A 26878-nucleotide genomic window follows, 5' to 3' on the forward strand; every position below is an offset into this window, starting at 1 on the left:
ACCCTCTTCTGTGTTCCTACCAGGGACAGATCCCCCTAAAGTGGGGGCAGGGAAGCATGAAGCTGGGGACCCACTATTGCTTTTGTTTTGGATGCCCAGGTGTAAAGCAATGGCTAATTTTGATGCCCACAATGTGCAGATCCTTGTCAGGATGAAGGATTTGGGGTGCTAAAAGGATGAGGGGATCAGGGAGGGGGGCAGAGGGGGAGAACAGGGGTTGTGGTAGGAATTTGGCACAGAGCGCCTGGCCATCACCCCCTCACTGGGTGACGTAACGACATTGGGTGTTGTTTGCCATGGGCTCCAGTCCCTGGGTGTCACCGGGGGGGTTTTGGCTGGGTGCCCACCAGGGAGGGGACAGTTCTGTGGCAGTCCTAGCCGCCCTTGGCACCAAAGCTGGGGAGTGCTGGGACTATATAAGCCACAGGACGTTTGTCCCCTCAGCCCCGGCACAATGCAATCCCTGGTCCTTCTCTGCGTGGTCCTTGCCCTCTCTGAGGGCTTCACCAAGTAAGACCCCACAGCATCATGATGGGCTTCAGCACCAACAGTGACACTGTCAAGTGCTACTTGCAGGAGCTGCAGGCAGTGAGCTCCTGGCTAACTCTGTTTTTCTTGTTTCTTGTGCCAGGCTGCCCTTGGAAAGGGGGAAGAAACTGAGAGAGATCCTCCGGGAGAAGGGGTTGCTGCGCCACTTCTTCCAGCGCCACCGCTATGACATTGGCACAAAATTTCCGCACGCTTTTCCCAATTTAATCGACGTGGTCGCCGAGCCCCTGCTGAACACCCTGGATGTGAGTGCTGGCTTTGACCCACAGTAGTGCAGCCCTGGGGTGGTTTGTGGGATACCCATCTCTGTGTCTGTGCCATGTGCAGGCCAAACCTGATATTTTTTTTCCCCCAAAGTCTTCAGCTCACTTACTTTGCCCCTTCCCACCCATACTGTTGGCCCTGGACAGAGCCTGGACACTGAAATATCTCCTCAGCAGCTCTGAGACTCATGAGTCCCATGCATGTGCAGAAAGGGACCACAAAGGCTACAAGTGGGTCTGGGGCAGTTCCAGGCCTGGGTTCATGCCCTGAAAGCATCCTTTTGTCCTGCTGCCCTGTAGATGGAGTACTACGGGACCATCTCCATTGGCACCCCACCGCAGAACTTCACAGTGGTCTTCGACACTGGCTCCTCCAACCTCTGGGTTCCCTCTGTCTCCTGTGCCAGCCCAGCTTGCCGTAAGTATCATCAGACAGGGCTCCCCATTTTGCCAGAGCTGGGATCCAACAGCACATCATGGGCTTATCTCTGCAGAATCAAGCCCCGATTTTGTGGTGGCACTGCAAAGAAACCAGGGGCCCCCTAGCCAGTACAATGAGCAGACCCCATGGTGCTGGGTCCCTTCAACTCTGCAGAACATGCTGGGATGAGTATTTGGGATGTAGCACCTACTCAATGCTGTACTCCACAGGGTGATACTCCTAGTGCTCAGTGCCTCAGTTTCCTCATCTGTCCCAAAGGGGAAATGGAATATCCTGCAGATCCTTGGCATTAGGATGCTGGAGAAGCAGCCGTAACATATGGCAAATATTTACAGCTAAATTGTTCCTGCAGCACAAGTAATAAATGGCAGGTCTAAACAGCAATTCAGCATGGTTCTTACTTCCACGCTATCCTTATGGCTCAGCCTTCCTGAAAATCTTCATTTTTGGTTCCCAATTACCTTCTAGAGAGCCATCAGATGTTTAACCCATCGCAGTCATCCACCTACAGAAGCACAGGGCAGAACCTCTCCATTCACTATGGCACTGGTGACATGGAGGGCATCGTGGGCTGCGACATTGTCACTGTGAGTGTCACAATGGCATCTCAGGGGGTTCCTCTGTGCCTTCTCCACCAAATTCACACCCATATTGCAATGCCTGATCCAGCTAACTGTCATCCTCATCCCTAGGTTGCATCACTGATGGACACCAACCAGCTCTTTGGCTTGAGCATCACAGAGCCTGGACAATTCTTTGTCCATGTTAAATTTGATGGGATCCTGGGACTGGGCTACCCAAGTCTGGCTGCTGATGGGATCACTCCAGTCTTTGATAACTTGGTGAATGAGAGCTTGCTGGAGCAGAACCTCTTTTCAGTTTATCTATCCTGGTAAGATGCATCAGCTGTGACAGCTGGGGGAAGTAGCAAATGTGTCTAGTTCAGATAATTGCATTTGCTGGTCACTCCAGCGTCTCCACTGTCACTGCTGCTATCCAGCTGTTGTCTTTGTGCCGTGATGCCTAAGGGCAGGGGAATACGCTGTTGTAGTGCCAGCAATGAGGTGGGGAGTGGATGTGACTTCCCCCACGGGACTCATGGTCTCATTCTAAGGTAATTGCACAGAAGCGACATGGCAAACCCTTTGGTGTTTTCCTTTTATGCATCATCCAGTGAGACGATGGGGAGCGTGGTCATCTTCGGGGGAATTGATGAAGCTTATTTCACTGGCTCCATCAACTGGATTCCTGTCTCTTACCAGGGTTACTGGCAGATCTCCATGGATGGGTAAGGAGATGACTCTGCTGATTTATGTTCATTTCTAGCCATAACTTCTGAAGAGAACTGAGACCCATGAACATCATGGGCTTTCCACTGGCATTTAACACATTGTGGTGCAGAAAGCCAAGGAGCCAAAACCCGCAGAACTTTGGCAATTTCTACCTGATTTGGGTATGCTTTGTACAGGGACACAGCCTAGTTCTTCTCTTGCACAAAGCCTATTTCTCTTGGGGATGTGTCTGGTGATGAGCAGAGCAACTTACTTTGCTGGGCTTGGTTGGGTCCCAGATTGTGGCTGTTTGGTGCCTACATCTTCATTTATGCATTGGGGCTGTGATACCAGCCGTCATTGCAAACCCCAAGAAGCAGAGGGCTCAAGGAGAGGAAAGCTGTCCTAGCTCTAACTCTTATAGAACAAGTCTGAAAGTGTCATGAAGATTCATCAGGCTTAGCAGCCCCTCCCTTGTCTGTTTTTCCCTCCCTGCTGCCAGCATCATCGTGGACGGGCAGGAGATTGCGTGCAGTGGTGGCTGCCAAGCCATCGTTGACACGGGAACGTCCCTTGTGGCTGGGCCACCCTCTGACATAAGTGACATCCAGAGTGCTATTGGGGCCAGGCAGAACACGTACGGAGAGGTAAGAGCATCTGTGTCCTGCTCTGCTGGCCCTGGAGACAGCCTGGCACAAGCCTGGATCCAAGGCTGCTTCCACACACAGGCAAACAGCATCACTGCTCATGGCAAAGCAATCCTGCTGCAGTGGTACCTCCAAAGGAGAGCTCCATGAGACTCTCCCAGTCTTTAGTTTTTACCAGCAAAATCAAAAACCTTCCCTCCTCACCAGCTGAATGTGTTGCTTCTTACCTAAGAGCCTCTTTCCTCTGCTCCCTGCAGTACAATGTGAATTGTAGCTACATCTCTGCCATGCCTGATGTTGTCTTTGTCATCAATGGGGTTCAGTATCCAGTATCTGCCTCAGCTTACACTGAGCAGGTAAGGAGGAGTGAGTACCCAGCTTCCAAGAGCCTGTCTCTACATTCTTTTATTTTCTCCAATGGCTCTCATCACTTTGGCCTCTCCCATTCCTGTGGGGGACAGCAGATGGATGGCCATGGGCCTCCAGAGCGACCTGACGAAAGGCACTAACCCACATTTTTCCCCTTTGCCTTCTCTTGCTCAAATGCAGAACAATGAAGAAGCATGTATCAGTGGTTTCCAGAACACCTCTGCGGACCTCTGGATCTTGGGAGATGTCTTCATCAGAGTGTACTACAGCATCTTTGACCGGGCCAACAACCGTGTTGGACTGGCCAAGGCTGTTTAAAACCACTGTGATGCCAGCAGTGCTGTGGTTTGATCACTCAACCAGACCACAACCATATTTTTTGGAGCAGCAAGAGATCTTCTCTCATAAGGAATCCCTTGCTCACACACGAATAAAGTGTTGATGATATAGAGATGGTGGCTGCACATTTATTTGTGATAAAAAGACAGGAATTATGAAGGAGGTGTCATACAGTTACTGCTTCATGGTGGCTTCAGAGTATTCAGTCAACTCTACAAGACTGGGGCCTTTGGGAGCCGTGGTTGTGGCTGGGAAGGGCTGAAAACTAGGTCAAGTCAAGGCTGTCTCTTGTACTGGGGCTGCATCAAATAAGCGGTTCTGAAAAAAACAAATTTCCTACCAGGGAGGATAAACTCTCCATCCCAAACACAGCCCAACTCAGAGCAGATCTCTGGAAACCCACACCCAAGGGGACAGCTTGGAGACAGTTCATGCTCATTGTATACTTGCCCATTGTGAAACTTTTACAGAAGAGCATCCACAGCTGCTTGTGTGTAGCAGTGATGTCTCATTTCGGTTTCCATGGTTTAGAGTAATCCATTCACACTTAGTTTTCTTTCCCCCAGCAGAATCTCAATTTAAGGTCCTTTTCAAAATAACAAACCAGCCTGTGCTCTCAGACTGGTACTAAGAGATTGGAAACACCAACTAATCCTCAGTTATAGGCCTTGATACTGTTGAGGGGGAATGTCCTGGTTTCAGTTAGCACAGAATTAATTTTCTTCCTAGTAGCTGGTGGAATGCTGTGTTTTGGCTTAGAATGAGAAGAGTGCTGATAACACCCCGATGCTTTAATTGTTGCAGAGCAGTGCTTATACTAAGCCAAGGACATCTCAGCCTTTGCTCTGTCCTGCCAACGGGCAGGCTGGGGGGTGCAGTAAGAGCTGGGAGGGGACAGACCCAGGACAGGTGACCCAAACTAGCCAAAGGGGTATTCCATACCATCTGACGTCATGCTAAACAATATATAGGGGTGGCTAGCCGGGGGGAGGGGGCCGGACTGCTCGGGGTTAGGCTGGGCATCGGTCAGCGGGTGGTGAGCAATTGCATTGTGCATCACTTGTTTGTACATACTATTATTACTTTCGTATTATCACCATTGTATCATCATTATTATTATTATTATTATTATTTTCCTGTCTTATTAAACTGTCTTTATCTCAACTCACGGGCTTCACTTTCCATTTCTCTCCCCCGTCCCAGAGAGGGAGGGGGGAGGGTGAGCGAACGGCTGCGTGGTGTTTAGCTGCCAGCCGGGTTAAACCACGACAGGGAATAAAAGAACAACTAATATTTTTATCTTATACTCTTCCAACCCCACACCCCACACCCCCCCACAATGGTCAGGATGATTCCTTCCCTGATTTTGCTTCATTCCTCTCAAAGAGCAGTTCTCATTTTTGAAAAGGAAATTACCACCATCCACATAAAACCCTGTTAAAACTGGAGGCTGTCTCTTTCCTCCCTAGCAGCTGTAGTGAAAGTGCTCAGCAGGAGGCTGGAAGAGAACTTCAGGCATGACCACTGCTTCTGCCTTTCTGCTGGGCTGGGAGATTAGGGGCTGGCTGCCTGATTTATTAGTAGACAAGGCTCCACCACTGATGGGGCCAAGAGGCTGTTTACCCAATGGGACCAGCTCTGGATGATATGGAGGGACAAGTCTGGGTGATCAGAAAGGAATTTCTCTCCTCTCTCACTGTTAAAACCTCATCTGAAGGGAGGTGTCCCTGCCCGTGGCAGGGGTTTTGGAACCAAATGATCTTTAAGGTCCCACACATTCTAACCCAAACCATTCTGTGATTCTAGGATTCTATTATTCTGAATCTATGATTCTATGATATAACATGTAACATATAACATATAACATATAACATATATAATGAGAATATAATGAGTATATAATGTGGGATGGTGGAAATGTGATTTATGCCCAGGCTCCCTGAGCTCACTTAGCCCTGGGTCACTTAACGCCAGGGGATTCAAAAATGCATGAGAGCTGGGGCCCAAGGCTAGACTTCTGGGCAGATGGGGCTTTATCTTGGTTCCACCTTTGTTATAACCAACATGAAATGGGCCCAATGTAGCTGAAACCACAGCTCCAGTAGGAGCACCTGGGGCTGTACCCATGCTCATGATGAACAAGAAGGCAAAAGGAAGCTGTGCCCTTGGCCTGGGCAGGGCTAATATCCCAAACGCTCTGCCAGGTGGCATATTCCTCATAGCCAGATCCTCTGGACATGGCTATTCTGCACTGATGCCAGAAGACCTTGGCAAACAGCTCTGCAAGGGGCTTTCTCCATGTGAGCATCCCCCATGGCCAGGGGAGCCCTTCCCACATCTGCATGCACTCAGGCAATAAAGAAATCAGCTAAAGGCTTCCAAGCAAAAATTAAAAGGGGGAACAAACACATTGGGACTGCTGTAGTAGTTCCCTACTGTGTCCTGGGAAATGTCTATCCTGGAGTGCCATCTCGTGGCTGCGGTGCCAAAACTGTACCGTGCATAGGGGATGCACAGAAATATCTGTTTGGTGGCAAAAGGATGTTCCAAGGTTTGCTTGGAAATTATGACTTGAAGGAGGAGAAAAATGCTCCTAGTGGACAAATATGTCCAAGGTTCGGGCTTGCTCCATGGAAAGAAAAGTAGTCAGGACACCTTTCTGATAAAGCAAAGAGGTTTCATGCCATCTTCAGAATTTTTATTTTTATGTTTATTTTTATTTTTTTCTGGGGAATTCTTCCCTGTGTGCCAGATGACATGATAGGGCTCAAGCCCTCATTAGGGCTTGACTCATGAAATGTACAGTTAATAAGAGCCTTTTATGGATTTCATTGAGCTTTGAGCTTTGGGGCTGTATTTGGGAAAATGCTAAGCTGCAAATTGTATGGGAAAATGTGTGGTTTTTGTTTGTTTGTTTGTTTGTTTGTTTGTTTTGTTTTGTTTTTAAATCAGACACTACATGGATGTTGATTGGATATTCATAGTCTGTTTTTTCTACTGTTCCCTTTATGATAAATCAGAAATCAGCTGTTGTATCTGGACAAGTTTAATGTCTCTGACCCCCATCCTCATAGCGTAAGTTAGGGATCTCCCTTGTATCTGTCCCCCACCCTGTGACAGCTGTCATAAGCTGAACTTCTGGGGAAACTGTTGCAGAGTTTGTCCTCATCCCACAGGTCTTGTGCCTTCAGGTCTGTAATGTCCCATGCCTCATCCTGCACACATGATTCCCAGGCAGGGACCAGCTCCTGCTGTTTGTGTAATTGCAAAAACACAAGAACAAAACATTGGATCCAAATAACCAGTATTTTCTGTATGTTCGACTTTGAAGCATCTACTCTTTTATTGGAGAATAAAATTTACAAGTTAATAAGAATCAAGTTCATCCTGCTACCTATCTCTTCATGCATCCATCCATCCGTCAATCCATCCATCCCAGCATCCCTCCATTTCAATCCCTCTCTGATTGCTACAGGAGCAAGAGCAGTGAGGACGTGCTCAGAGATTTTCCATAGGAAGCAGGCTGAATATTTCCCAACCCAAATCTTTTCACCAGTTTTTCATGATCACTTCCCAAGGAATAAACACCGAAAGTGTTTCAGCTTTGATATAATGGGAGTGAAGTTTGGGAAGGAGAGCTCAAGAAAAAATAAAAGGATTTTAAAAGTTTCATTCTTTCTTCTATGAAATAAAAATAGAGAAGTGGCAGAACAGCTGGAGAGAAATGAGGAATGACTGGAGAGGAGCTGGGGATGTCTCAGAATGCTGCTCACCAGCTGTGCCCAGCTGTGCCTCCTCCAGCTGTGCCCAGCTCTTCTTCTTCCATCCATCCTTGCAGATAATGAGGCATTTCTCCCTTGAGCACAGAGGGAAGAGTAAACATTTCTCACCGCTCCTCCTCTGTCGGTGATGATGCTGTGAGGGTGGCAAGGGATGGGGTGAGGAAAAGGGTGAGGGATGGGAGAAAATTAAAAGGGAGATTTGTCTCTGACGGACACCTGTCCTGATCATGTTCCAGATCCACCTGCCTGGGGTGCAGGTGGACCAAAGGTGTTGCGGAAAGCGCACAAAAAAAATACCCCAAACCAGAATAAGAATCCCCCCAGATCCCGAGCTCTGCAGCAAGTGGGTGTGGGATTTCTGCCAGAGGAAAAATCCCAGCACACCCTATCTCACATTTTCAATCAGAACAGGTACAAAAATAAATAAACATTCTTTCATCACTCCTTTCTGAATGAAATTGCAAACCAAAGATGTTGGCACATTGTGCAATGATCATGCTGAACCTTGAGGAGATGAGACATCATATATAACAGATGTGGGATATAAAAGCAGATGTGTAGACACTGTATGAGAAACTGTGATTTTAATGAAGGCAGAAACATCAAAAAAGCCAACTGAAACAGTGAAGTTGGAACAAAATGTTTTTGTCAGAAGGAAACCTGCTGGCATTAGAGAGAACAGCAAAATGATTTGTTTCTGTTTCTCCCATTGAAAATGCCTATGGAAATTTGCATGTTTTCAAAACCAGAAGTGATTTTTACAACGAAAAACCAAAATGTCAGGAAATGTCAGCCCTCATTACTCTGTGCCCCATTTTCAGCAACACAAGTGACAAAAAATCTACAAGGTCACAGAGGTACATCCCCAAAGGCATTTGTGCACCAGATAACCCACGCATCAAGCATTTGTGGCAGGAAAAATCCCCCCTGTCCTTCTCAGAGATGAATGTCCGTGGGCACTGAGCCACCACGCCCTGGGGCCTTTCTTGGTGGCTGTGCAAGTGCAGCTGGTCCCCATCCCTCTTGTCTTAATCCCTACACCCAGTGGCTCAATCCTATCCATCACTGCCCACCCTACTGCATCAGCAAAATTATTTAGGCAGACACACCAGGGAACTCATCTAGCTAAAAATATAACTTATTTTTCAGCCAGAAAAATAAATTAATAAATAAAAGCAGACCACTCGCAGATCTGGGGATTGCTCAGATACCCACATTCTGAGTAGTGGAGGAAATATTTAAAATGGATTAAGAAATGCAGGAAGATGGCAACCAGCTCCACCCCTGGACAGCTGGGTGCCACCAGGCAAAGCAGTTCATGTCATTTTGCCTTTTTCCCCTTCTGGTATATGGGGAAAATCTTTGCATATGGAGAATGGCACTGATATCACAGACAAAAAAGCTAAATGTCAAGCAGATGAGCATCAAATAATAAAAAAAAATAGACTGATGGGCAGGAAAGAGAGATAAGAAAGATGGTATTTATTTGAACAGCCACAGGAAATCAGTGAAAAATGTCTAGAAAAAAACAGCAGCAGCACATTCAGTTAAAAAAAATCACAGCGTGCAGATGCTTTATACCTTATCCAGACAATCCCACCTGACAGTGCTCAGTCCCATCACAGCAATGTCATTTTTTGGCCTTGTCTCGAGGGTAACCCCCATTGGTCTTATTGAGTGACTCCATGCTGCCATTTCCCGTCACCACACTGGTGAGCATTCTCTCCACCTCCCCAGGCAGAATTTGCTTCTCTTCATTCTCTGTCTCCCTGTGGTAGAAATAGTTAAAGTTTGAGACTATGACAGGGACGGGCAGCGCAATGGTCAATACTCCTGCAATTGCGCACAGAGTCCCCACAATCTTCCCACCCAGGGTGGTGGGACACATGTCACCATAGCCGACGGTTGTCATCGTGACCACGGCCCACCAGAAGCCATCAGGGATGCTGGAGAAATGGGACTGTGGCTCGTCCACTTCTGCAAAGTAGACAGCGCTGGAGAAGAGGATGACACCAATGAAGAGGAAGAAGATGAGCAAGCCCAGCTCCCTCATGCTAGCCTTGAGGGTCTGCCCCAGGATCTGCAGCCCCTTGGAGTGCCGGGAGAGCTTGAAGATGCGGAAGACTCTGACCAGACGGATGATCCGCAGGATGGCCAAGGACATGTTCTGCTGCCCATTGAGTTCGCTCTGCTGGATCAGCTCGGTGGTGAGAGTTACAAAGTAGGGGATAATGGACACAATATCAATAATATTCATGATATTTCTGAAGAAGTCAGTCTTGCTGGGGCACACAATGAACCGGACAAACAGCTCAAAGGAGAACCAGATGATGCAGGCAGTCTCTATGACGAAGAAAGGGTCTGTGAAGGTGCTGTGGGCCAGCAAGGTGTCTGTCAGATTCTTAGAAAGCTCCTGGGTGGACTTAAATTCCCTTTCCTCCCTGAACTCTGGCAAGGTCTCCATGCAGAAGATGATGATGGAGATAACAATGACCAGGACAGAGACCAAAGCTACGCCTCTGGCTGCACTGGAGCTTTCGGGGTACTCAAAGAGCAGCCAGAATTGCCTATGAAAGTCATTGGTTGGTAAGAGGGTCTCAGGGTCCTTGATAAACCCTTCGTCCTCCCTGAACTGGTCCATGGCTTCATCACCCAGCTCATAGAAGGTGATTTCATCAGCAAAGACATCAATAGGTACATTGGCTGGACGCCGGATTTTCCCACCAGACTGGTAATAGTACAAGATCCCATCAAAACTGGGCCTGTTCCTGTCAAAGAAATATTCATTCCTCATGGAGTCGAAGTAACGCATCCTCTTTTCTGGGTCCCCAAGCAAGGTCTCCGGGAACTGGTTGAGGGTCTTGAGCCGCGTCTCAAACCTCAGCCCAGCAATATTGATGATGACTCGTTGGTCCCCCTCCTCCATGCCCACCCGTTCCCCCACCAGGTGCTCACTGAGCTCTGCAGAGAACCTGGAGAAAATGGTCTCATTGTTGGCGTTTTCACTGTTGATGAGGATTCTCCAGTTGGAGAGGAGGTTGGGGCAGCTGGGATGGCCTTTCCGCGACTGCCCAGCAGGACTGAGGTCATTTGAATAACAGGGATCCTCCACAATCTGATCAGCGTTGTCAAAACTGACTAGTGCCACCTCCATCTCCTTCCAACTGGACACGTCCATCATACACTAATCAGATTAGCAGCATAAATCCCCAGGTCTGATACCAGCAGCTTGCGTCTTTCCCACGCTATGAGGATCTGCAAGCAAATGGACAGGGAGAGAGAGATGAATTGTGCATGTGGATTGCTTTGCTTGACTGAAAAGAATGAAACAAACCCAAGGTCAGAAAACCCTGTATGTTTTAATGCAAACATTAATTTCATGGACATTATACTTGCAGCATATTTTTCAGCTCCAGATCCTGCAGGCCCTTTTTGGGATGGCTTCACTATCACCACTAAACCTCCCAATACTGCTTACAGCATCCAAGGATAAAAAGTCAGGCAGTAGCAGAAGACGGGAGAATTCAGGTATCCCATGCAGACTTTCCTCACCAGTCCCAGCCCTGAGAGCAGGAGGGGCTATTTCAGACATTTCCAAGTATGCACTAATCCACAGGCTGCAGGTCCAGTGTTTGGAGCAGGATTCGGAGGTATCTATCTCTTTAGCTTGGAGGAGCCTGAGGGGCGACCTTATTAATGTTTATAAATATGGAAAGACTGAGTGTTAGGAGGATGGAGCCAGGCTCTTCTCGGTGACATCTAATGATAGGACAAGGGGCAGCGGGTGCAAGCTGGAACACAGGAGGTTCCGCTTAAATATGAGACAAAATTTTTTCACAGTGAAGGTGACAGAACACCAGAACAGGCTGCCCAGGGGGGTTGTGGAGTCTCCTTCTCTGGAGACATTCAAAACCCACCTGGACACGTTCCTGTGTGACCTGATCTAGGTGTTTGTGCTCTGGAAGGGGGATTGGATTAGATGATCTTTCAAGGTCCCTTCCAATCCCTAACATTCTGTGATTCTGTATGATTCTGTGATTCTGTGTATTAAACACAGGTGTTCTGGTTAGCCACAGCCCCTGATACAGTTGGGAGAGTCACTGGTGGAACCCCAGGAGTTGGGTCACCTGGCACTACAAAAGCAATTCCCAAATGAGGGCCAGGCTGGGACTTGAGAAAGGCAGGTCAGGAGGAGAAGGACATGTCCACCAGCCCTGGAGAACCCCTCCAATCTGTGTGAAGAGGGACATGAACCCCTTGTCTTGATCTGAAATTTGGGGTGAGGACAACATCCTCTATAGCTGTCCTAGGCCTTCCTTGTGGTAAAAATGATATTCCCAGCCATAGGAAGAAGATGAGGTTTAAACACTCAGGTTACTAAGAGAGACTGGAGAGCATTTTTCAGGCCATGGGGTGGATCTTTTCCCAAGACTGGTCCGGCAGGTGCTATTGGCACTATGTCCCCAAAACACTGCTGGGCCTCATATCCCCAGCAGGCCTCCACTGTAGTGCTGAGATCAATGGCAAAATCTAAGAGCAGCTCGAGGACCAGGCCAAGTTATAGAACTGGGAAAGTACCTGTCCTGCCTCAGGGAGAACCACAAAGGGAAATTAGAAGTTAACAGAGAACAGTTCTGAGGAGATTTACCCCCAAAATGCACTTTGCTAGTCAGGTTCCCCACCTCACCCCCATTTATTTCCTCTCCTTTGGCCTCCAGCTCTTTCTCCCCCAAGTGTATTCTCTGAACATAAGAAACCACACAAGGACACACAGAGTGGCTCTGATTTCTGTGTGCCCACTGATCACCAAGGGCCCGCTGCCTTTCTTACCCAGTGAAGTTCATCAGAAGGGTGAAAAACACAAATGCCCTCAATTGCCAGGAATAGCAATGCAATTTGGGCCATGTCTGTATGGAGCAGCAGCAGCGCAGGGACTGGTCCTGTGCTGGGGCCGCAGGGACACAGCTGGTGCCCAAACCTCCTTATTGAGCTGGAGCCATCAGGGTTCTGAAATTGTTCCTCTGTCTTTGCAGAGGACTCCTCCATCTGTGCTGAAGCACTGCTGCCCAAACTGGGTACACACCAGCTAGAAATCCAAATCTGCTGCAGGAGGAGATGTTAGCATCCTGGCTCTTCTGCTGTCAGCATTATAAGCCCAAAAGCAAAATTTTGTGCAGGAGCCAGAGTCCTTATCTAAGATGATGGCTTAACCATGCTGTTTCCTCAGCAGAGTCAAGGGATGCTGCATTTGGGGATGAATCCCAGAACTTACCAGGAACCAAGGTAAAGCTGCTTAAAGATCATATGTCTTTACCTGATAAAAGCCACAGAGCATGGCTGTTCTTAGGTACCCATCTCTGTACAGCTGTGTCTGGCTCTGTTTTTGTGTCCATTTTCCCATGTGGGGACATTTAGGGAGGAGCATTCAAGGCAATGTGGCAGAAATGATGTCTGGGGGGAGCAGCGGTGTGTTTTAGCCCTCAAAGCAGCCTGTTGAGAAGATGAGGAGCCCCAGAACTGAGTCCTCCAGTCCCAGCAATAGAGGTGTGTCCTGCTTGGGATGGCCAAGGTTAAAGCATGCCTGAGGGCAGCTCTCCATGGGGCCAGATTCCGCTCATACTTGATGTTTCAACAGCTCTGTTGAAAAGCTGCTGTGGGCAAGGGGAGATGTAGCCTCAGGGCAATGCAGGGTGCAGACAGTGCAGTGCAACTGAGAGCTGCAGACAGCCCACACCTCAGTGCCCCTGCACCATCAGCAGCCAGGCTGGGAGAAGGGATGCTGAGATAAACCCAGACCGAGCAAAGCTCGTTTAGAGGGAAAAACAAGTGTTAAAGAAAAAAAAGGAAAAGCAACACATCTTTCTGTTTTGTGCTTTCTCGTTTTTCCTTAATACTAAACCCCAAAGTTGATTTTTAATGAGGGAGAAAAAAAAAAAAAGAAAATCAGTTTGAATGAGGAGAGCAGGACTGTTCAGGCAGAGCAGTGAGCTGACCCCACGCTCACCAGTCCTCAGTCCTGCTGGTAGCCCAGAAGTTAGCCTGTGCCTGGCAGCTCTCTCAACACCAGAGCAACCTTAGAGCAGCTTAAGCTGACTGTGAAATTGCATCCAAAGTCAGCACTGTGAGATGATCTTAGTCTTAAAAAGCATTAAGGGTGCTTAACTCCTAATACTGCATGCTGGCACTCTGTGCAAGGAAATTCCCAAGCCCTTGTTTGGTGGGGCTTGTTCAGCCTGACAATTTCCACCACAGAGGCAATTGTGGCGTGTTGAATCATGGTATATTGATCTGCAATATCTTGAAATATGGCTTAGCTCTGAAGCCTGCATGCACATCAAACTGAGCCCACCCAGCATCATCCCCCATGGGAAAATGGAGGCTTGAGAGCTGTGAAGGGACAATTTGCATGTCATGGTCACTGCTGGGAGTGGAAAGTTGTGCTCATCCTTGGCAGCAGGGCATGGAAAGGAACGTTTTAGCTCAGTTTCAAGCTTTTAAGCCCTTTTCCAAGTTTTTTTTAGCCCCATTTTATGCCATCAGGATGCTGCCCAGAGGGTTCAGGGCTGTGACTTTCTTTTCATTGCATTCAGAGCCACAAAGTATGCTGACATCTGCCTGTCCCCATCACCAGAGATAGGTATCCCACCTGTCCCCAGACTCCAGACCACCCTTTCTGTCTCGCTTTAGATTTAGGCTAAAATTACCAGCACTTCCCAAATGCACAAAGCAATCTCTCAAAGCAAGAACAGAGCCACATGGTTTGCAATGCACACTGTAGGCTCTAGCAAAGGCTTGAACTAGAAAGTCTCATTTTTTCCTCCTAAATCACCTAACATCTGCTTCTCAGAATCTGATTAACTAATACGCTTCATCCAAAATCCCTGTCTGGGAGGAAAAAAAATGCAAGGGAGAGAGACTGAAAAAAAGAAAGGTCATTTGAGAGAGAGTTTGTGTTTTTCTCATCACATCCCACTAGCAAATCAGTAAATTTGGTCTGTGGTTTCCACCAGCCCCTCTGCATCCATGCAGTCAAAACCTCTCCATGTACAACTTCCTCCTGCTTCCCACCGGTTCTGCTTCCCTCCCCAGCAAAACCTCACACGCCTGAGCAAATGACAGAATTCTTCAAGGTCCTCCCAGAAAATCAGAGGTACTGCATTGCTCCCTCCCATGCCCTCCCCATCACCCCTGTGCTCGATGAGAAAAGAAACAATTTGTTCCATAAACCCCCCATGCCATCACCTATGGGGACTTACCCACGCAGGGCATGGAAGTGCCAATGCTCTCTGCATCTGGGAAGAGAGTTATTAAACACACATAGGGATGTGTAGGGGAAGTAGAAAAAAAAAAAAAAAAAAAAGTCCAGCCATACCCTTGAGAGGTCCCGTTGGGATAAAGCAGGCAATGTCATTTAGAACGCTCTCCTCTATTTGGTTCACTGTATAATTGGCAGCCCAGCACACCAGGGATGGGCTTTGGCAGGATCCGATGTGGTTTGGAGCCTTGGCCCCGACGTTGCCCTGGGAAAAAGCACCCTTTCTGCCCTGAAAAGAGCCAGGGGTCCATCAGGAAGGGGGGCTGGAGGGGCCCCTGGCCCCCCACCCTCCTCCCCCACCCATTCATTGTGGAGCGGGCCAGGGTGGGATGTGCCCTTCTGGCGGATGCCACCTTTAATCCCCAATAATGCTCCGGCTGGTCCAGCGGGGACAAGTCTTGTCCGTGACGTGGTGAGGTCTGAGCCGGTCCCCAGAAGGGAGGTGGAGAGGGGGCCAGGGACCCAAGCACTGCTGGCATGAAGAGACAGATTTACGGCAGGGAATAAGGCTTTTTTGTTGTTGTTGTTGTTTGTTATTAATATAAAATAACAGTATTAAAATGAGGAGGGAGGGGAGAGCCCAAGGGTTGGAGCATCCCCAGATGCCCACCTACCTCTTGCCTGTGGTTGCAGGTACAGTGGGCTCCCTTCCAGGAGGGGATGGCCACAGTGCCACAACCACGTGGGACGTCCCCGTCCCCCCTGACGTGTCCAGGAGCTGTGGCAGCAGCAGGCAGAGGCAGCACAGTCCTGAGAGGGCATCGGCAGGGACAATGGACAGCAGGGACAAGCTCCTTCTGCACACCTGGCTGGGGCACCAGCGCCACCGGGCTTAGAGCAGCAAGTAGTAACTAAATAAATGGCCCCAAGGAACGTCATCGGACAGGATGGTGTGAGTCACTGAAGTAACTGAGATTTTTTTTTCCTTCCCCACTTTTTCTTTCTTTCTTTTCTAGAGCTGGTTACATTCATAACCCCACTGCGTCCTTGCCATAAGGACCCTGGAGAGGTTTCAGCCCTGTTGGGTGGACTCGCACAAGGATGGATGCCATCTTCATCCCCACCCAGGTGACCCCACACCCTCCTCCTCTTCTTCACCCCCTTAGCGCTGTGTTTTGGTACATTTCTACCCACATGCCACAGCCTGAATTACTCCACAGTGATGCTCTTTTGCTCCTGAGGGACTCGGTCACCTCAATTTCCCTCCCTCCAGCTCCCTCCACTGTCCTCAGAGATATTTTCCACCCATTATGTTAATGAGCACATTAAAGTGCCCTGTCCTGCAGGAAAGCATGGGACCCACAGGCTTGGGGCATCTTATACTCAGGTCCAACCCTCTGCAGCTGCAGCCAGTGATGGAACGCGACATGACATCATGCAGATTTTTTTTTTGGCTCTTCAGGGCTGGTTCATCATTTTGCACATCCCTTTCTGCACCCCTATATAGTATTGTGCTTATATGTAAGCACGTATTCCCACCTGCTGGGAATCTACCAGTAGAAGGGAGTTAAAGCAACATTCCCAGCACCTAAATTCAGCCCCAGCCAGTGCCTGTCTGCCCTCCAAACCCATCCTTTGGGAGGACTTCAAACATGGGGTGATGGTGTTTTTGGGTGAAAAATGACTTCCGTGGTTTTTTGTTTTGTTTTGTTTTGTTTTGTTTTGTTTTTGTTTTTGTTTTTTTGTTTTTCTCCTCTCAAATCTCCCTGGTGCTAATGAGGGTCACATCCTACACCCAGGCAAAGAGCATCTGTGGCTGAGGGAAGCCTGAAGCATGAAAACCACCCACAAGATGCTAATAGTTTGGATTGTGCTTGGGCTGAGAAATCAGCTCTGGCAGGAAAAGCTGCTGTGACCAGCAACATCCCTGAGGTCAAAGCAGGCTGATGGGTGCAGCATTACACAACATACCCACCACAACCCCATGGGAAAGTTCTGCTTCACATTCAGTTTAGAAGACTTTACACATGCAAGGATTTTCACACCCACAGCTGGGCGCCCTGTCCTCCTCTTGCACTTCTGTCCCACTAATCCCCCTGACAGCAGCTCCTAGGATTTATCCCAGGGGCAACTTTGCCCCCAAGGGGTAGGCAGACATCCAGCAAGTGCTGCTGTGGAAGTGCTGCCCAGCAGCACCGCACGCACAGTGCTGCTGTGGATGGGGAGGACAAACCTGCACAGAAGGATTGCCGGCTGAGGTTTTTTTGTTTTTGTTTTTGTTTTTGTTTTTTTTTTTCTTTTGTTTTGCAGCAGGTCCATGTGTTTTATTTTGCATGGGAAGCTTATAACATGCACAGGGGGCAGCAAAGGACAAACCAGCTCATCACACCAGTTTCTCCTGTGGTCTGCATGGGGAAACTGGAGGAGGGTGGAAGCAGGGGGGAAGCCAGAAGGGGTCCTGCAGACACCATCACCACTCCATGCAATGAAGTGAGGGCACCCAACTTGATATTTCACTAATTCTAGGGCAAAATGATGCTTACAGACTCTTCTGTAAACAGCCATACCTGTTGTGCTCTGCTCTGCACCAGCCAGACCTGAGCTTCAGCCCACAGATCGATTTAGTGCAGTAATGAGCCCCTGTTAATTTTTCTCTTTCTTAGCAGAACTAATTAGCTGGGGATGCAGTACTCATTTGGGCTATGTTGCTCCCAGACGGGGCTGGGCTGATGCCATGACACTTCTGTGGATCTTTGAGACGTTGGGGTGACTTTTTGTTATTTCTCAGTGCTGCATAAAGTGTCCCTAAATCAGTGAAACCCCCAGCACCAGGGAATGCTGGATTTTGGGAACAGAGAAACACACGAGGGCTGCAATGTGGAATGAGCACAACCCAAACTTCAACCCCCTCAGTGTATGGCTGGGTCAATGGACTGGCTCCGGCCTGACAGACTGCTCTGGCATTGAGGATAATGAAATGGGGAACTGGCAATAATTAAAGGAGCTACAGATCCCTGGTTCAGTCACAGAGGACCCTCAGAGGCTTGGGGAGCAGCACAGGAGTCATCCCTCCAGGAAAACTGAGGTCAGGCAGCACCAGTGAGTTGCTTGTGGCTTTGTTTCCCAGAAAGACCCTGCCAAAGTTTGTGGGGCATCCCCATCCTCAGGAGATATATTTGCAAATGAAGTTCCTTAAATTCAAGGCAAATATTCACAGCTGAAGCAGACTAAGCAGGGCTGGGGCAAGAAGGGAGTGACTGGTTGTTTGTGGATGATAAAAAAATAGGAAATACTAATTCAAACCTTTGATAGAGGTCTGGCAAAAGCTCCCTCCACTCTCAAGTGTGGGAGCAGCAGAGAAATGGAAAAGGCACTGAGAGATGACGAAATAATAGCAGGTCAGCAAGGGGTACAGAGAAGCACAATTTCTGCTGCCTCACAGCACCAGTGGACCCTAAAGCCCAGTCTGTGACATCTCCATGTGTAGAGAGGGCTTTGCTTTAAAAAGGAGAGGCTAGGATGAGCCCCAACATTTAAACCTTTTAATCCCACCACCAAAGAAATGCTTGGCGTAAACTGGCAGCCACTAACTGCTATGGGCTGCAACCTTTTCTGTGCCTCAGTTTCCCCAGCCCTCCTGATGTGCTGCACAGCCAGGCCAGACACCCATGGAAAATGATGCATAGGAGGAAATTCCCAAGCTGGATTCCCAGTCAAGGACAGAGGCATCCTTTGCTGCCTCAACCCAACACATCAGGCAGGGTGGCATGCCTGGCCCAGCTGTCCTGCACGCATCTTCCCATTTCTTTTTTCCCATATATATATATATATATATATATAAACTAGATTAACAGAGAACCTGGTACATAGAGTACACACCATGAAACAGATGAAACCTTTCTGATACCCAGCCATACAGCCCAAATTAATCAGCTATGGATTAACCAGGTCAGGATGTAATTTAATAGCGAGCTAGGTCAAGAGCAGCCACCCCTGCTTGGAGGAAGCTGCAGTGTTCCCAATCTCAGGTGCCTGCATAAAGCTGCCGCAAACCCATTTGGGCAGCAGGAAAAGACAGATGGGGTGAAATGAGTTCTGCAGCGAGGCTGGCTGCAATCGCCTGGGCCTGATCCAAGCTCTGCTGAAATGCAGCCCTCCCCACCTTCCCCATGCCCAGAGTCAGTGTTTTATCTTGATTCAGAAAAAGGTTTAAGTGGGTATTTAATGCAAAACCTGCCTTGGCGCCTTTTGGTGCTGCTGAATGGGCTTTTGGAGGTAACGCGATAAAGACAAGTCGATGCCAAATCAATGGGAAACTTTCCTGGTCTGCCCAAAAGTGCTGCGAGGTTGTGTGCACAGGCAGAGCCTAGCCCCATGGGGATCTGAGTACTGAGCCCAGTGCTGTGACCTCCTCCTGCTCCTGGGGACAAGCAAACGACCTCACCCCAACAAAACCAGCTGCCACCGCACCGACAGCCTCTAGGTACAAACCCTCCCCAGAGGCTGCGGCCGCAGCCAAAAGTGGATGGGTGGTATAAATGGAAAACAATAGGAAGCTGCTAATCAGGTCATGCTGATACCTGTATCGATCCTGATTTATGCATCAATGGCAGCAAAAGGAGGCAGTGACAGGGGCTGGAGACCTGGGGTTGCTTCAGACTGGCAGCACCTTGCACTGAGCTGGAGCCTCAGCAGAGATTGGTGCGGTTCTCCCAGGATGGTCACCATGACCCTGCGGTCCCAGGGGAGGACATTATAATTTGGACACAGCAGGAACATAATTAAGATTTAAAGGGACTGGGATAATGTCAGTGGGACCCTCCAGCTCCTGGCAACCCCAGGGTTGCTTGCTACAATCACCCAGCATTCAGGAGCAACCCTCTGACTCCCTGGTGTTTCCTCAAAGAACCACCCTCCCTCCTCTTCTCTTCCCCCCCTCCCCACCCCATATTAAGTAAATAAATAAATAACAACCACCACCACCAAAAAGAGTGCAGAACACAATTGCCCCCTAAGGTCACACGCCAACCCCTCCTCTCTTCCACCCCCATCTTTTAACCTGCTGCAAAAAGAAAGGAAGGGAGCAACAAACCCAGCTTCTGCATCATTCTCATCCTCATCCTGTTCCGGCTTCAGGGTACCCGGTCCCACTGCCTCCAGCTGCCTCCTCCAGCCCCCACACTTCTCCCAGTGTGTGTCTGTGGCAGTGCGGGACGTTTGTACCCCTCCTGCACCGGGCGGAAAGGCGATGCCAGTGCCCACGTGAGCCCGGTGGGACTCCTTGCCCTCATTCTCCTTGTGCCTGAAATGGGATTTTGCTCCATCACTGGGTTCTGCTTGCAAGTTGCAGCAGTGTTCAAGCTCCCAGCCTGCCACCTTCTTGGCTGCAGATATGTGCATGGCCTTTGCTTTCCAAGTGACAGTGAAAAAGGAACAGTATCAAATGAAGGAAGATGGGGTGATACACCCCACCCCCCCAGCCCCCCTTTGCAGAGCTGCTTGCAGGGTTGATTGGTAGCCAGGATGGTGCCAGTTTCACATGGGCTGCATTAATTTGCCCCTGCTCAGCCCCTCTGGTGCTCCCACCCTCAGCATGTCTCCATTCCAGGTGGAGAGGTTTGGGGCTCATCTGGCCATAGGTCCTGTTGACCAGGCATTCCCTCAGCTGCTACAAAGGGCAGGGCCTGACTCTGTCCTGGTGCTTGGGAAAATCCATTTCCTGGAACCTGCAATTGCTGTTGGCTCCCAAACTGCTGAAGGTTCTGGAGCCTGAGTTGCACCCTTGTATGCTTTTTGTATTCCTCTGTGCACCCCTGCGGATCATGTCATGGCATTACCTGCCCATATAGCGCAGGGTCCTAGCCATACCTGGACACAGCCAAAAAGCAGCCCCAGCCAGCTGCAGATCAGAGGTTGCAGGATGCAGGCATAGCCACTGGGTCTGTCCAAAGGTCTGTTAGGGCTGCAAGCATCATCTACTGCTTTCAGTGAAGGCTTCCATGCTGCTGTTTCAAGCCCCTGCCTGCTTTTCCTGCAGGATTTGAAAAAACTGCAGATATTTCCCTTTCCATTTATTTCTCCAGCCAATGCAGACAGCATCACCTTCCATGCCACAAAACTTGCCAAGCAAAGGCAGCACTGGGGCATTGCCCTAGACGGTGACCCAGCACACAGGAGTGGGGCAAGCATCAGTCAGGGCATTTCCCATCCACCCCAGCATCTCAAACCCTCCTGCCAGTGGCTTGAGATGCTGACCCTTTCCCCTGAGCTTCCTTCCAGTTGGTGCAACCAGGACAGGCTTCCACACTCTGCTGGTGAATTGGGAAAAGAACCTCAGATTTGTGCTTAGCCCTTTCAGCAGCATCCTGGCAGTTGAGCACACAAAGTCAGGGTCTCCCAGAGGAGGTGCTGAGAAAAAAAAAAAAAAAAAAAAAAAAAAAGGAAAGACAAGGGACACAACTACCTTTTTAGGTGCTGGAAAAACAGCCTTGGAAAATCTCCCACAAAATGTGGGGAAAGGGATCTCAATGCACAGAGTTAGAAGTGGCCCCTCGGGGCTATTTCCCCCAAGCAGCCCTGGGCTCCTTGTGCCATGTTAGAGCTGATTTCTGTTTTGGTATAATTTCCTGATCTCCTTCCCATGACCTTGGGAAATGGATATGTGTGAGCCTAGCAGCAGCCAAGCCCAGTGGTGAGCCCAGGTCTGGCCACTGCGCCGCAGCAGTGGCCATGGCAGATCCATAGCTTTCCAAGCTGTGGTGTGGGCTGAGCATCTTCTCCCATGTGTGAGGGGAAATTATTCACTGGGGCACAGGTTCATAGTCCAGGTTGGATGCAAAAGTTGCTGTTTCAAGCAAGTGTTTTGATTTTTGGAAATCTGAACTGAGAAGCAGTTCATGTTTTTGGAGCTCTTTTAGTGGGCAATTTGAGAAGAACAATAGAAACAAAACACTGGTAGGGAAACACATCTTCATCCTTTTGATATATGTCAGATACCAAAAGGAGATACTTTCCTGGCAGCTGACATGATGAGACATCCCATTTGCCTGCAGTGGGTTTACGTGGCAAAGTTTTGGTAGTAGGGACCATAGGGGTGGCTTCTGTGAAAAGAATCCAGAAGCTGCCCCATGTTAGATAAGGGCCCTGCTGCTCGCCAAAGCTGGGCCCATAAGCGATGTTGTTTGTGCCTCTGAGAGCATATTTAAGGAAGAAAAAACACTGCCACACAGTAGCTGACAGAGGCAAGAGTGAGAAGCAGCCCTGCAGCCCCCCAAGGTGAGTGCAGCAGGAGGCCAGGAGGTGCTCCAGGCAGGCAGCAGCAGTTCCCCTGCGGCCTGTGGAGAGGCCCCTGGTGGAGCAGGCTGTCCCCCTGCACACATGGGTCCCACAAGGAACAGATCTCCACGCTGCAGCCTGTGGAGGAGCCCCCGGTGGAGCAGTGGATGTGGCCTGGAGGAGGCTGCAGCCCATGGAGAGCCTCCACAGGAGCAGGCCCTGGGCCAGAGCTGCAGCCCGTGGAGAGGAGCCCACGTGGAGCAGGGAGTCTGGGGGGAGCTGCCGCCCACCCATGGGGGACCCATGCTGGAGCAGTTTGCTCCCTGTGCTACAGAGCCTTGCTTGAAGAGCTGCTGCCTGTGGGCAGCCCCTGCAGGGTCACTTCGGGAAGGACAGCATCCCATGGGAGGGACCCACGGGGAGCAGGGACAGAGAGGGACTGAGAAGGACTAGCAGAGACGAAGTGCCATAGACTGACCACAGCCCCCATTCTCCTTCCCCTGTGCCACTCAGGGGGAAGAGGTGGAAGAGGGCGGATAGGGGGAAGGCATTTTTGGTTTATTTCCTTTATCTCTCATTTCTCTAGCTTGTTAGTAATAGATAATAAATCCATCTCCCTACTCTGAGTCTCTTTTGTCTGTCACGATAATTGCTGAGTGATATCCCTTTCCTTATCTTAAACCTTGAGCCCTTTGTATTGTATTTTCTCCCCCTTTCTCTTTGAGGAGTGGGAGTGAGCAGATTTAGACTGTCAGGAAGGTTGTGCGACACTGGATTTTTCCCCCTGAAATAGGACAATAACTAACTGTAGCTGTGCCCCAGCATGGGCTGGGCAGTGCACACTGGGGAAGGAAACAATGGCTCAGCATCAGCTCGTGTTGGCCAGAAACCACTCATCCTGCCTTGAGATCGCTTTGCCTCAGGACTGTGCATCTCATCACATGTCAGACACACACCCGGGTATGCTTGTGGAGTGACTTAGGGCTGATGCCTGCTTGCATCTGAACCCAGTACAAACCCAGGAAAGTCTCTTTAGCCCCTTCTGAACCTTTCCATACCACCTTTATCCCCAGTGATGATTTTTCATTAGCACTTGGAGGAATGAAGCGCTCATTAGTATGAGAGCTGCAGGGAGCTTTGAGGCAGCACTCTTGCACTGATCTGTAAGACCAGGGAAGATGACCTAACCTGGACTCACCAAAAATTGCATGTTATTTTCTATTAAATGCAAACTGTACTGAATCCACCAGAATTAGAAGCAGTTTAGACCCAAAATTACATTAATCTTCCCCAAATTCTGCTCTGCATCACTGGGTAAACACTGTACAACTTCACAGGGTTCAGTGGAGATCCCCATTCTCAGTCCCATGGAATTGCCTAAAACATCCCTTTATTTCCAGGTGAGATTAAGCCAAACTAAAAAGAAAGACCCCATTATCTCTTCTTATTGCAGTCTGAATCTAATGTAACCTGCTCTTGAATCTCACCCACTCCGCATTTAATTCATCCCAATCAAATGGATGCTCCTTCCCCTTTTTTGGGTTTTAAGTGACCACTTGGCAGCAATGGATTTCAGCCTGTCAGAAATACCTATGAATTGTTTGCCCATACAGTTTAATTTGAGTGGACTGGATGCAACTAATATTTCCTCTTGTGTCTTCAGTGTTTTTTGCATACCCTCCAATAAAGCAGATTGCAATGGCTGATCATTTCCATTAGAAGATTTGCAGAGCATTCAAACCCATTAAAAAGATCACAGCCAAGAATAACTACTTTATTTAAGTCTTGGAAAAGAAATAAAGGCTTTAAATGCTGAAAGCACAGAGCGTATCTGTCTGGGATCAGGCACAAACCCAAGAGCATCCAAAAATCCTATATCAGCACAAGCTGGTATACACCTACAAGCCAAGCACCATTTTATCTGGAGATAAATGGGAACCTTGTCAACCAGGTGATTCTTCTGCATCCTATGGGTGATGAAATAAAATAAAAGGAGTGGCTTAATGTAGGTAGGAGCTTTGCACTGGTGTCAGGCTCCATTACATTTCTGTGATATTATTAATGCCATACAGACTTTTATAAGCAAAATAAATAAAACTAAAAGCAGTCACTCACCTGCAGCCAAGTTCAGGCAGCCTAAATTACAGTTCTTCCTCCAGCAATAGAAGATCCTATGGGTGGTTACGGATGTGGTCAGTGTCTGTGCAGCTCTGACACGCAGGTAAGGATTAGAAAGAGTTTGTCTCAGGAAAGACTCAGATTCAGAAACCCTATACCCTCGTGAAACCCTATCTTGCCTTGCTGTCCTTGGCTTTAAAGGAAACACAGGGAAGAAACATGGCATTTCAAGCAGGGCTGTGCTGACAATCCAGGCACATCTTCACAGGTAATGATTGCTGCAAACAAAGCAAAACTCCTCTGCAACTGACCCCAAGAGGGGTATACCCCCAAGAGCTCAGCCCCTGAGCTGGTCACCTAGCCGACAGCTTCAGTACTTGGAAGTAGTTGCTCCACAGATATCACACACACAAGGAGAGGGATTCCCCTTCCCACTAAGAACTTCATACTTGAGGATCTAGAAGCAATGCCTGCTTCAAGAAACAGCATTCACATTTTAAGATAAAAGGACTCTAAAGAGTTTTATCTGCCCAGGTGTGGGCTGTAGCTCAGTCCTACCAAGGCATGTTGCCACCTTGATGGGAGCTGTGTGGCTCCAGGCTTGGGTGCTGGCCTCACTTCACTGCTGCTGTCCTGTGCAACACCCAAGGGATACCAGGTACATACTCTGGGGACCAGTTGAACTGTGGCACATCTATGGCTCTGGGAGCCTTTCAAGGGGGGTTCCCAAGTGGCACCAAACATCCCTCACTACAAGAAAACGCAAAAAAAAAAAAAAAAAGCAGCCATGCACTCAGCTCTGGGCAGCACCATTAGGCAACAACAGGGAAGAGGTGATGTGTCCCAGATCACAGAAGTGTCTTCCCATTAGTAAAAAACCCACCTTATTCCCTGAACCATGAAGAAACAGGCATAGGAGGCCTTGGCTACTCTAATGGGTCCTTCCAAGCCTACTGTATGGTGTCCTGGTCACTACCCTGTAAATATGCCTCTAAGTGCATTTTCTCCCAAGAATACATGGGAAAGGTTAAACCTACTTCTTGTCCATCTTCAAGCTTGGCAAGGAAGATGGGAGGAGGGAACACAATGGAGACTACTCACTCAGTTCAGCAGGGTAGCTGTGAGTTTGCTGACCAAGGGTCTTCTCCTTGCTACATTCAGCTGATCTGCGGCTTGGTATCAAGTATCACAACCAGTCCTGCTGTAATCATGAACAGCAAAATGTGGAAGGGAAGGTCCATTGCTCAACCAGGCCATCAGCTTGGCCATTCTGTTTCAACACAGCTCACAAGGAGGGCCCAAAGACCTCCCTCAATCTTTGGGCAGTACCCAAAGCAGTGTCCCTAGGAGATATTCCCACCTCACAGGTATTTCCTGGAGGTTACAGTTACGGTGCAGTAATGGGGAATCACATTAATTACTTGTTCAGCTGAATGGTAGTAACGAAGGCGCAGTGCCGGGTGAGGGACATATCAAGAATCATGTTAGCATAGCAAGTGGCATAGGAACACCCAGAAAGGGTGATGCTCTGCAGAAAGGCCTGAAGTTGTTACAAGGACGTCGGGAGACTTGATACAAAAGGCCAGCTTATTAATAGCTAATAGGTAAATAAATTATGTACCCACTTGGGTGGATTGTGTTTCTTCCTCCTTGCTGCACCCTGCTGTTTCCATCACCACCTTTCTCCCTGGTTTCTGTCCCGCTCCTTCCTTTCTTCTCCTTTATTTTCATGTTTTGCAGGACTTGCATGTGTTTGCTTTAAAAACTTCAAAGCTGTAGCAGTGAACCTGGCCTCTCTCCTGCATCTCAGCTGTCCATATCTATCCAGACCAGGACACGACACCATCAGCTCTGCTGAGGCTCCCTGGAGAGGGCCAGACACCCCCATCACCCCAAGGCTGCTCCTGCTCGCAGGGCCCTGTTGATGCCCTGGAAACACCAAGACTGAAAGAAGAGCTCCGGCAGCAAAACAAAACCTTCTGGCAGAGGCTTTCTCTGTGCCCGTTTGTGGGATATGGCCCAGCCTGTCTGCCACCTAACTGGCCCCAGCAGGAGCAGTCCAAGCTCTGCCATGCCTGCATTCAAGCACCAGCAACTCTGCACCCTACAGGCTCCAGCAGGTCCCTGGCAGGCAGAAGGGAGAGTGCAAGGCTGGGCAGTGCTGCAGGGGGAGAGAAGAGGCACACACCGTACCCAGCTGGAGGGGGCTGCATGCACGTGGAAGTTACAGACCCCAGCACCCCAGAAACCTCAAGCAGGAGGCTGGAATGTTGAGTCCAACATAGTCATAAAAGCAGGTTTGGGTTCTGCGTTGCCTGCATGACTCTACCACGGTTTCCTTTTGGCTGAGGGTGGGAAGCTGATACCTGCCAACACCTCAACTACCATCCTTCTGCCATCCCCAAGCTGCAAACACTGCTCACAAGCCCACATGCAGCAGTTCTGGGGGAGGACACAGCCTTCTGGAGCCTGCATGCCAGCACAGTGTGCTCAGCCTGCTGCAGGCCCATGTGGGGCCCAGCAGTGTGTCTTCTGGAGCACCTTGGAACCCTCCACACAGACCCTGAG

The 26878-nt window shown here is 49.1% G+C and overlaps 2 protein-coding genes across 2 annotated transcripts; one reads left to right on the plus strand and one right to left on the minus strand.

Moving 5' to 3' along the window:
• Window positions 1-454: 454 nt before the first annotated feature.
• Window positions 455-3859, plus strand: LOC309886935 (embryonic pepsinogen; the record flags this gene model as incomplete). Its single annotated transcript, XM_082778262.1, has 9 exons — window positions 455-510; window positions 632-794; window positions 1113-1230; window positions 1723-1841; window positions 1947-2146; window positions 2429-2542; window positions 3028-3172; window positions 3430-3528; window positions 3722-3859. The coding sequence occupies 9 exons, from the start codon at window positions 455-457 to the stop codon at window positions 3857-3859; spliced, it is 1152 nt and encodes a 383-aa protein (XP_082634388.1).
• Window positions 3860-9292: 5433 nt separating this feature from the next.
• Window positions 9293-10843, minus strand: KCNA10 (potassium voltage-gated channel subfamily A member 10; the record flags this gene model as incomplete). Its single annotated transcript, XM_082778321.1, has 1 exon — window positions 9293-10843. One exon carries the CDS (start codon window positions 10841-10843, stop codon window positions 9293-9295), a length of 1551 nt encoding a protein of 516 aa, XP_082634447.1.
• Between the last annotated feature and the right edge of the window lie 16035 nt (window positions 10844-26878).

Source organism: Aythya marila, assembly GCF_965140915.1.
Source record: "Aythya marila genome assembly, chromosome: 24".
Classification (NCBI taxonomy): domain Eukaryota; kingdom Metazoa; phylum Chordata; class Aves; order Anseriformes; family Anatidae; genus Aythya; species Aythya marila.